This window comes from Nerophis lumbriciformis, linkage group LG24 (assembly GCF_033978685.3).
Source record: "Nerophis lumbriciformis linkage group LG24, RoL_Nlum_v2.1, whole genome shotgun sequence".
Classification (NCBI taxonomy): domain Eukaryota; kingdom Metazoa; phylum Chordata; class Actinopteri; order Syngnathiformes; family Syngnathidae; genus Nerophis; species Nerophis lumbriciformis.
This window is the reverse complement of record NC_084571.2, coordinates 18253988-18266041: the sequence shown is the minus strand read 5'-3', so window position 1 is coordinate 18266041 and position 12054 is coordinate 18253988. Positions and strand designations below refer to the sequence as shown.

Here is a 12054-nt window from a genome sequence, read left to right as displayed (position 1 = left end):
TTGGCAAGAATATAAAATGTGCCGTCAAAATAAATGTGTGTGTGTGTGTGTGTGTGTGTGTGTGTGCGTGAGACAAAAACATTTCAGTAGTGTTTATAAGAGTGTTTCAGTAGTGTATGTAAGAATGTTTCAGTAGTGTTTATAAGAGTGTTTCAGTCGTGTATGTAAGAATGTTTCAGTAGTGTTTATAAGAGTGTTTCAGTAGTGTTTATAAGAGTGTTTCAGTAGTGTTTATAAGAGTGTTTCAGTAGTGTATGTAAGAGTGTTTCAGTAGTGTTTATAAGAGTGTTTCAGTAGTGTTTATAAGAGTGTTTCAGTAGTGTATGTAAGAGTGTTTCAGTAGTGTATGTAAGAGTGTTTCAGTAGTGTTTATAAGAGTGTTTCAGTAGTGTATGTAAGAATGTTTCAGTAGTGTTTATAAGAGTGTTTCAGTAGTGTTTATAAGAGTGTTTCAGTAGTGTATGTAAGAGTGTTTCAGTAGTGTTTATAAGAGTGTTTCAGTAGTGTATGTAAGAGTTTTTCAGTAGTGTTTATAAGAGCGTTTCAGTAGTGTTTATAAGAGTGTTTCAGTAGTGTTTATAAGAGTGTTTCAGTAGTGTATGTAAGAGCATTTCAGTAGTGTTTGTAAGAGTGTTTCAGTAGTGTATGTAAGAGTGTTTCAGTAGTGTATGTAAGAGCATTTCAGTAGTGTTTATAAGAGTGTTTCAGTAGTGTACGTAAGAGCATTTCAGTAGTGTTTATAAGAGTGTTTCAGTAGTGTGTATAAAAGAAAAACATTTCAGTTGTTTATGTGAGAGCATTTCAGTAGTGTATGTAAGAGCATTTCAGTAGTGTTTATAAGAGTGTTTCAGTAGTGTGTATAAAAGAAAACGATTTCAGTTGTTTGTGTGAGAGCATTTCAGTAGTGTATGTAAGAGGTAATTCTGAATAATGTCCCTCACGGCCCCTCATACGCACGCATGCACGCACGCACGCACCCACGCACGCACGCACGCACACACACACACACAACGTGAAGGTCCAGTGAAGACAGCAGAGAAATTGTCTAGATCCACTGTGACAAACAGCAGTGTGTGTGTGTGTGTGTGTGTGTGTGTGTGTGTGTGTGTGTGTGTGTGTGTGTGTGTGTGTGTGTGTGTGTGTGTGTTTTTGTGTGTGCGACGTGCACTACATTGTGCAAGCTGTTTGTCAGTTTCAGGCCGGCCTCCTGCTCAGGCAGAGTGCAATGGCGGTGTCGGCCACAGGGGGCAGAATGGAACTATGGTGGCGAAGAAGGAGGAGGATTCACACACCCCCTGCAGACCTCCGACCATCCCTTCCCAGGTGCCATCAGCCGCCATCTTTGCTTCTCACTCGCGCCTTCCCGTCCTCATAGGAAGCACGCGGCTTCTCGTTAGCACCATTAGCAAGGGCGACGCCCACCGCAGGCTTTCAACAACAAAGATGGCCGCTGAATAAAAGGTGACTAATATCTCAACTCATGTAGGATAATATTGTGATTGTGCATATAATATGTGTAATATAACATATATAATATGTGTAATATAACATATATAATATGTGTAATATAATATATATACTATGTGTAATATAACATATATAATGTGTAATATAATATGTACAATATGTGTAATATAACATATATATGTGCAATATAACATATATAATATGTGTAATATAACATATGTATTATGTGTAATATAGCAAATATACAATGTGTAATATAACATATTATTTATTATTATTATATATAATATGTGTAATATAACATTTATAATATGTGTAATATAATATATATGTGTAATATAACATATATAATGTGTAATATAACATATATAATATGTGTAATATAACATATATACTATGTGTAATATAACATATATAATGTGTAATATAATATGTATAATATGTGTAATATAATATATAATATGTGCAATATAACATATATAATATGTGTAATATAACATATATCATATGTGTAATATAGCAAATATACTATGTGTAATATAACATATATAATATGTGTAATATAACATATATAATATGTGTAATATAATGTATATAATATGTGTAATATAACATATATAATATGTGTAATATAACATACATAATGGCTCATAGGACTCTGGAGACAGCGGACAGGTACCGACAGGCCAAGCTGTGTGCGGCTTCAGTGGTCGGTTCAACTCGGACATGGGAGGAGTTCGGGGAAGCCATGGAAAACTTCCGGACGGCTTTGAAGCGATTCTGGACCACCATCCGCAGCCTCAGGAAGGGGGAAGCAGTGTCCTGTCAACAACACCGTGAATGGTGCGGATGGTGTTTTGCTGACCTCGACTGCGGATGTTGTGGATCGGTGGAGGGAATACTTCGAAGACCTCCTCAATCCCACCAACACGTCTTCCTATGAGGAAGCAGTTCCTGGGGAATCTGTAGTGGGCTCTCGTATTTCTGGGGCTGAGGTTGCTGAGGTAGTTAAAAAGCTCCTCGGTGGCAAGGCCCCGGGGGTGGATGAGATCCGCCCGGAGTTCCTTAAGGCTCTGGATGCTGTGGGGCTGTCTTGGTTGACAAGACTCTGCAGCATCGCGTGGACATCGGGGGCGGTACCTCTGGATTGACAGAAGGGGAACCGGAGGATGTGTTCCAACTATCGTGGGATCACACTCCTCAGCCTTCCCGGTAAGGTCTATTCAGGTGTACTGGAGGAACAGTGTGGTTTTCGTCCTGGTCGTGGAACTGTGGACCAGCTCTATACTTCCAGCAGGGTCCTTGAGGGTGCATGGGAGTTTGCTCAACCAGTCTACATGTGCTTTGTGGACTTGGAGAAGGCATTCGACCGTGTACCCCGGGAAGTCCTGTGGGGAGTGCTCAGAGAGTATGGGTATCGGACTGTCTGATTGTGGCGGTCCGCTCTCTGTACGATCAGTGTCAGAGCTGGGCTGCCCTTTGTCACCGATTATGTTCATTACTTTTATGGACAGAATTTCTAGGCGCAGTCAGGGCGTTGAGGGGATCCGGTTTGGTGGCTGCAGGATTAGGTCTCTGCTTTTTGCAGATGATGTGGTCCTGATGGCTTCATCTGGCCAGGATCTTCAGCTCTCACTGGATCGGTTCACAGCCAAGTGTGAAGGGACTGGGATGAGAATCAGCACCTCCAAGTCCGAGTCCATGGTTCTCGCCCGGAAAAGGGTGGAGTGCCATCTCCGGGTTGGGGAGGAGACCCTGCCCCATGTGGAAGAGTTCAAGTACCTCGGAGTCTTGTTCACGACAGGTGGATTGGTGCAGCGTCTTCAGTAATGCGGACGCTGTATCGATCCGTTGTGGTGAAGAAGGAGCTGAGCCGGAAGGCAAAGCTCTCAATTTACCGGTCGATCTACATTCCCATCCTCACCTACGGTCATGAGATTTGGGTTATGACCAAAAGGACAAGATCACGGGTACAAGCGGCCGAAATGAGTTTCCTCCGCCGGGTGGCAGGACTCTCCCTTAGAGATAGGGTGAGAAGCTCTGTCATCCGGGAGGAGCTCAAAGTAAAGCCGCTGCTCCTCCACATCGAGAGGAGCCAGATGAGGAGGTTCGGGCATCTGGTCAGGATGCCCCCCGAACGCCTACCTAGGGAGGTGTTTAGGCCAAGTCCGACCGGTAAGAGGCCACGGGGAAGACCCGGGATACGTTAGGAAGACTATGTCTCCCGGCTGGCCTGGGAACGCCTCGGGATCCCCCGGGAAGAGCTGGACAAAGTGGCTGGGGAGAGGAAAGTCTGGGCTTCTCTGCTTAGGCTGCTACCCGGGCGACCTGACCTCGGATAAAGCGGAAGATGGATGGATGGATGGATAACATATATAAACTGAGCTACGGTGTGGAACAATTTCCCTTGTGGCTCATTATAGTTTGTCTAATGTCTAATAGTATGTGTAATATAACATATACTATGTGTAATATAACATTTGTGTAATATAACATATATACTATGTGTAATATAACATTTGTGTAATACAACATATATAATATGTGTAATATAACATATGTGTAATATAACATGTAATATGTGTAATATAACATATAATATATCTAATACAACATATGTGTAATATAACATATATATAACATATAATATGTGTAATATAACATATATGTGTAATATAACATTTGTGTAAAATAACATCTATAATATGTGTAATATAACATATGTGTAATATAACATGTAATATGTGTAATATAACATATAATATATCTAATTCAACATATGTTTAATATAACATACATATATATAACATATAATATGTGTAATATAACATATATGTGTAATATAACATATATGTGTAATATAACATATAAAATATAATATAACACAAAAAAGGGACAAGCGGTAGAAAATGGATGGATGGATATATGTGTAATATAACATAATATCTGTAATATAACATATACCGGTAATATCTGTAATATAACATAATATATATAATACAACATATATGTGTAATATAACATAATATATATAATATAACATAATATATATAACATAATATGTGTAATATAAAATATAATATGTATAATATACCTTTTATAATATGTGTAATATAAAATATATATAATATAATATATAAGATAATGTATATAATAATATAACATATAAGATAATGTATATAATAATATAATATATAAGATAATGTAAATAATAATATAATATAGCAAAGTGAAGTGAACTCCTCTCTGAGCTGCCACCTTAACGTGGTAGAGGAGTTTGCGTGTCCCAATGATCCTAGGAGCTATGTTGTCCGGGGGCTTCCATGCCCCCTGGTAGGGTCTCCCAAGACAAACAGGTCCTAGGTGAGGGATCAGACAAAGAGCAGCTCGAAGACTTCTATGGAAATGCAAGAACCGAGACTCAGATTTCCCTCGCCCGGACGCGGGTCACCGGGGCCCCCCTCCGGAGCCAGGCCCGGAGTTGGGGCACGATGGCGAGCGCCTGGTGGCCGGGCCTGTCCCCATGGGGCCCGGCCGGGCACAGCCCGAAGAGGCAACGTGGGTCCCCCCTCCAATGGGCTCACCACCCATAGCAGGGGCCATAGAGGTCGGGTGCAATGTGAGCTGGGCGGTAGCCGAAGGCAGGGCACTTGGAGGTCCGATCCTCGGCTACAGAAGCTAGCTCTTGGGACGTGGAACGTCACCTCGCTGGGGGGGAAGGAGCCTGAGCTAGTGCGCGAGGTAGAGAAGTTCCGGTTGGATATAGTCGGACTCACCTCGACGCACAGCAAGGGCTCTGGAACCAGTTCTCTCGAGAGGGGATGGACTCTCTTCCACTCTGGCGTTGCCAGCAGTGAGAGGCGACGGGCTGGGGTGGCAATTCTTGTTGCCCCCCGGCTCAGAGCCTGCATGTTGGAGTTCAACCCGGTGGACGAGAGGGTAGCTTCCCTCCGCCTTCGGGTGGGGGGACGGGTCCTGACTGTTGTTTGCGCTTACGCGCCAAGCAGCAGCTCAGAGTACCCACCCTTTTTGGATTCACTCGAGGGAGTACTTGAGAGTGCTCCCCCGGGTGATTCCCTCGTTCTACTGGGGGACTTCAACGCTCATATTGGCAACGACAGTGAAACCTGGAGAGGCGTGATTGGGAAGAATGGCCGCCCGGATCTGAACCCAAGTGGTGTTTTGTTATTGGACTTTTGTGCCCGTCACGGATTGTCCATAACGAACACCATGTTCAAGCATAAGGGTGTCCATATGTGCACTTGGCACCAGGACACCCTAGGCCGCAGTTCTATGATCGACTTTGTAGTTGTGTCATCGGATTTGCGGCCTCATGTTTTGGACACTCGGGTGAAGAGAGGGGCGGAGCTTTCTACCGATCACCACCTGGTGGTGAGTTGGCTGCGATGGTGGGGGAGGATGCCGGACAGACCTGGCAGGCCCAAACGCATTGTGAGGGTTTGCTGGGAACGTCTGGCAGAGTCTCCTGTCAGAGAGAGTTTCAATTCCCACCTCCGGAAGAACTTTGAACATGTCACGAGGGAGGTGCTGGACATTGAGTCCGAGTGGACCATGTTCCGCACCTCTATTGTCGAGGCGGCTGATTGGAGCTGTGGCCGCAGGGTAGTTGGTGCCTGTCGTGGCGGTAATCCTAGAACCCGTTGGTGGACACCGGCGGTGAGGGATGCCGTCAAGCTGAAGAAGGAGTCCTATCGGGTTCTTTTGGCTCATGGGACTCCTGAGGCAGCGGACAGGTACCGACAGGCCAAGCGGTGTGTGGCTTCAGCGGTCGCGGAGGCAAAAACTCGGACATGGGAGGAGTTCGGGGAAGCCATGGAAAACGACTTCCGGACGGCTTCGAAGCGATTCTGGACCACCGTCCACCGCCTCAGGAAGGGGAAGCAGTGCACTACCAACACCGTGTATGGTGCGGATGGTGTTCTGCTGACCTCAACTGTGGAAGTTGTGGATCGGTGGAGGGAATACTTCGAAGACCTCCTCAATCCCACCAACACGTCTTCCTATGAGGAAGCAGTGCCTGAGGAATCTGTGGTGGGCTCTCCTATTTCTGGGGCTGAGGTTGCTGAGGTAGTTAAAAAGCTTCTCGGTGGCAAGGCCCCGGGGGTGGATGAGATCCGCCCGGAGTTCCTTAAGGCTCTGGATGCTGTAGGGCTGTCTTGGTTGACAAGACTCTGCAGCATCGCGTGGACATCGGGGGCAGTACCTCTGGATTGGCAGACCGGGGTGGTGGTTCCTCTCTTTAAAAAGGGGAACCGGAGGGTGTGTTCTAACTATCGTGGGATCACACTCCTCAGCCTTCCCGGTAAGGTCTATTCAGGTGTACTGGAGAGGAGGCTACGCCGGATAGTCGAACCTCGGATTCAGGAGGAACAGTGTGGTTTTCGTCCTGGTCGTGGAACTGTGGACCAGCTCTATACTCTCGGCAGGGTCCTTGAGGGTGCATGGGAGTTTGCCCAACCAGTCTACATGTGCTTTGTGGACTTGGAGAAGGCATTCGACCGTGTCCCTCGGGAAGTCCTGTGGGGAGTGCTCAGAGAGTATGGGGTTTCGGACTGTCTGATTGTGGCGGTCCGCTCCCTGTATGATCAGTGTCAGAGCTTGGTTCGCATTGCCGGCAGTAAGTCGGACACGTTTCCGGTGAGGGTTGGACTCCGCCAAGGCTGCCCTTTGTCACCGATTCTGTTCATAACTTTTATGGACAGAATTTCTAGGCGCAGTCAAGGCGTTGAGGGGATCCGGTTTGGTGGCTGCAGGATTAGGTCTCTGCTTTTTGCAGATGATTTGGTCCTGATGGCTTCATCTGGCCAGGATCTTCAGCTCTCACTGGATCGGTTCGCAGCTGAGTGTGAAGCGACTGGGATGAGAATCAGCACCTCCAAGTCCGAGTCCATGGTTCTCGCCCGGAAAAGGGTGGAGTGCCATCTCCGGGTTGGGGAGGAGATCTTGCCCCAAGTGGAGGAGTTCAAGTACCTCGGAGTCTTGTTCACGAGTGGGGGAAGAGTGGATCGTGAGATCGACAGGCGGATCGGTGCGGCGTCTTCAGTAATGCGGACGCTGTATCGATCCGTTGTGGTGAAGAAGGAGCTGAGCCGGAAGGCAAAGCTCTCAATTTACCGGTCGATCTACGTTCCCATCCTCACCTATGGTCATGAGCTTTGGGTTATGACCGAAAGGACAAGATCACGGGTACAAGCGGCCGAAATGAGTTTCCTCCGCCGGGTGGCGGGGCTCTCCCTTAGAGATAGGGTGAGAAGCTCTGTCATCCGGGGGGAGCTCAAAGTAAAGCCGCTGCTCCTCCGCATCGAGAGGAGCCAGATGAGGTGGTTCGGGCATCTGGTCAGGATGCCACCCGAGCGCCTCCCTAAGGAGGTGTTTAGGGCATGTCCGACCGGTAGGAGGCCACGAGGAAGACCCAGGACACGTTGGGAAGACTATGTCTCCCGGCTGGCCTGGGAACGCCTCGGGATCCCCCGGGAGGAGCTGGACGAAGTGGCTGGGGAGAGGGAGGTCTGGGCTTCCCTGCTTAGGCTGCTGCCCCCGCGACCCGACCTCGGATAAGCGGAAGAAGATGGATGGAAAGTGAAGTGAATTATATTTATATAGCGCTTTTCTCAAGTGACTCAAAGCGCTTTGCATTGTGAAACCCAATATCTAAGTTACATTTTTAAACCAGTGTGGGTGGCACTGGGAGCAGGTGGGTAAAGTGTCTTGCCCAAGGACACAACGGCAGTGACTAGGATGGCAGAAGCGGGGATCGAACCTGCAACCCTGAAGTTGCTGGCACGGCCACTCTACCAACCGAGCTATACCGCCCCTATAATATAACATACAATATATATAACATAATATGTGTAATATAAAATATAATATGTGTAAAATAACATATAATATGTATAACATCCATCCATCCATTTTCTACCGCTTATTCCCTTTGGGGTCGCGGGGGGCGCTGGAGCCTACCTCAGCTACAATCGGGCGGAAGGCGGGGTACACCCTGGACAAGTCGCCACCTCATCGCAGGGCCAACACTTGTGTAATATAAAATATAATATGTGTAATATAACATATAATATGTATAACATAATATGTGCAATATAAAATATAATATGTGTAATATAACATATAATATGTATAATATACCTTTTATAATATGTGTAATATAAAATATATATAATATAATATATAAGATAATGTATATAATAATATAACATATAAGAAAATGTATATAATAATATAATATATAAGATAATGTAAATAATAATATAATATATATAATATAATAAAACAATATAACAAACCTCCATCCTGGGCGGCGTCTGCATGGCGTCCTCCAGTGATGGATGACACAGCGTCAACACAACTCTCCAGGACGGGGGAGAACTCTGTGGAGGAGAAGGGGTCCGCCTTGAGGGACGGCGAGCCTCCGTGTCTTCGCTTGCTCCTGGCGATCTCAGCGAAGGAGGTGACTCGCGGCGGCGGGGGCGGGGTGAGGGCGGCGCCCTCGCTGAGGCGGACCGGGCAGCTCAGCATGCGCTCCAGAGAGCCCGGCCTCGCACACGGAGACTTGTCCAGGTGGCGGTCGTAGCTGCGGGAGCGCAGGCGTGCAGTGGAGGAGGAGGAGGACGAGGCCCCGATGACACCCTGGCCCCCCATGGGAGGGGAGGTGTTGACGTACACTCGACCCTGGATGACCATGTCAGCGTCTTTGCCCAGCACCTGATCGCCATCTTCGTCCTCGCCAACTTCGTCCTCGCCAACTTCGTCCTCGCCGTCTTTGTCCTCGCCGTCTTTGTCCTCGCCATCTTTATCCTCGTCATCGTCCTCATCCCGCTGGAGGACAAGTCAAACTTTGCACTCAATCACTGTTTCTCCAACACAATACTTGCATCAGTACACTTCAGTAAGTACACTTGGCACACTTACAAACCCCGTTTCCATATGAGTTGGAAAATTGTGTTAGATGTAAATATAAACGGAATACAATGATTTGAAAATCATTTTCAACCCATATTCAGTTGAATATGCTACAAAGACAACATATTTGATGTTCAAAGTGATAAACTTTTTTTCTTTGCAAATAATCATTAACTTTATAATTTGATGCCAGCAACACGTGACAAAAAAGTTGGGAAAGGTGGCAATAAATACTGATAAAGTTGTGGAATGCTCATCAAACACTTATTTGGAACATCCCACAGGTGAACAGGCAAATTGGGAACAGGTGGGTGCCATGATTGCGTATAAAAGTAGATTCCATGAAATGCTCAGTCATTCACAAACAAGGATGGGGCGAGGGTCACCACTTTGTCAACAAATGCGTGAGCAAATTGTTGAACAGTTTAAGAAAAATCTTTCTCAACCAGCTATTGCAAGGAATTTAGGGATTTCACCATCTACGGTCCGTAATATCATCAAAGGGTTCAGAGAATCTGGAGAAATCACTGCACGTAAGCAGCTAAGCCCGTGACCTTCGATCCCTCAGGCTGTACTGCATCAACAAGCGACATCAGTGTGTAAAGGATATCACCACATGGGCTCAGGAACACTTCAGAAACCCACTGTCAGTAACTACAGTTGGTCGCTACATTTGTAAGTGCAAGTTAAAACTCTCCTATGCAAGGCGAAACCGTTTATCAACAAAACCCAGAAACGCCGTCGGCTTCGCTGGGCCTGAGCTCATCTAAGATGGACTGATACAAAGTGGAAAAGTGTTCTGTGGTCTAACGAGTCCAAATTTTAAATTGTTTTTGGAAATTGTGGACGTCGTGTCCTCCGGACCAAAGAGGAAAAGAACCATCCGGATTGTAATAGGCGCAAAATTGAAAAGCCAGCATCTGTGATGGTATGGGGGTGTATTAGTGCCCAAGACATGGGTAACTTACACATCTGTGAAGGCGCCATTAATGCTGAAAGGTACATACAGGTTTTGGAGCAACATATGTTGCCATGCAAGCAACGTTACCATGGACGCCCCTGCTTATTTCAGCAAGACAATGCCAAGCCACGTGTTACATCAACGTGGCTTCATAGTAAAAGAGTGCGGGTACTAGACTGGCCTGCCTGTAGTCCAGACCTGTCTCCCATTGAAAATGTGTGGCGCATTATGAAGCCTAAAATACCACAACGGAGACCCCCGGACTGTTGAACAACTTAAGCTGTACATCAAACAAGAATGGGAAAGAATTTCACCTGAGAAGCTTAAAAAATGTGTCTCCTCAGTTCCCAAACGTTTACTGAGTGTTGTTAAAAGGAAAGGCCATGTAACACAGTGGTGAACATACCCTTTCCCAACTACTTTGTCACGTGTTGCAGCCATGAAATTCTAAGTTAATTATTATTTGCAAAAAAAAAAAAAAAGTTTATGAGTTTGAACATCAAATATCTTGTCTTTGTAGTGCATTCAATTGAATATGGGTTGAAAATGATTTGCAAATCATTGTATTCCGTTTATATTTACATCTAACACAATTTCCCAACCCATATGGAAACGGGGTTTGTATATATCTGAGACTATATCATATTAATATATATATTTATATATATAATAACTCCATCCATCCATCCATTTTCTACCGCTTATTCCCTTTGGGGTCGCGGGGGCGCTGGAGCCTAACTCAGCTACAATCGGGCGGAAGGTGGCGTACACCCTGGACAAGTCGCCACCTCATCGCAGATAATAATAACTGTGAGTCTATATTATATTACTATATACATCTATAATACCTGTGAGACTATATGATTTTTTATATAATATAATATCTGTTCGACTATATAATATTACTATATATATGTATATATATATATATATATATACAGTATATACTGTATATATATATATATATATATATATATATATATATATATATATATATATATATATATATATATATTCAATAACTGTGAGACTATATTATATTACTATATCTAATATAATATCTGTTAGACTATATAATATTACTATATATATATATATATATTACTCTATGTATATATATATATATATATATATATTTATTACTCTATGTATATATATATATATATATATATGCATATATATATGTATTTATATATATATGCATATATATATATATATATATATATATATATATATATATATATATATATATATATATATATATATATATATATATATAAATAAAACTGTGAGTTTATATGTGATCATGTGACAGCAGACAGCAGCTGATGTGTAAACAAATGCCCACATTAATTCCTTTAATAGCTCCAAATGTATTTTCATTAAAGGAGCGCCACCAGTTTCATGTTCCATCATTCAATCAAATAACGCGACAGAAAAGATATCTCTGACAAAAATGCAAACTTTGTGTCAATATCGTGACAAATATGAGATGATTGTATAAGTCAAGAAGGTGAGGCAGCAGCTCACACATTCTCATACTTTCTGTAACATCCAGGAAGAAATGATGTCGGCCATCTTGAAAAATGTCTCCACTATAATCTACGCGAAGGAGCCCGGAATTGTTTTTATTTCAATGTTGACAATATTTCACAAACCTTACAATGTATTAAATCTACAAAGTGTTATAA

At 44.0% G+C, this 12054-nt stretch overlaps 1 protein-coding gene across 1 annotated transcript in view; it reads right to left on the bottom strand.

Moving 5' to 3' along the window:
* Nucleotides 1–12054, bottom strand: part of rusc2 (RUN and SH3 domain containing 2) — a 58103-nt gene that overhangs the window by 27646 nt on the left and 18403 nt on the right. The window contains exon 3 of the mRNA XM_061981751.2: nt 8787–9318. Within this exon, the coding sequence (XP_061837735.2) occupies nt 8787–9318 (532 nt within the window). The remainder of the gene's footprint in view (nt 1–8786; nt 9319–12054) is intronic.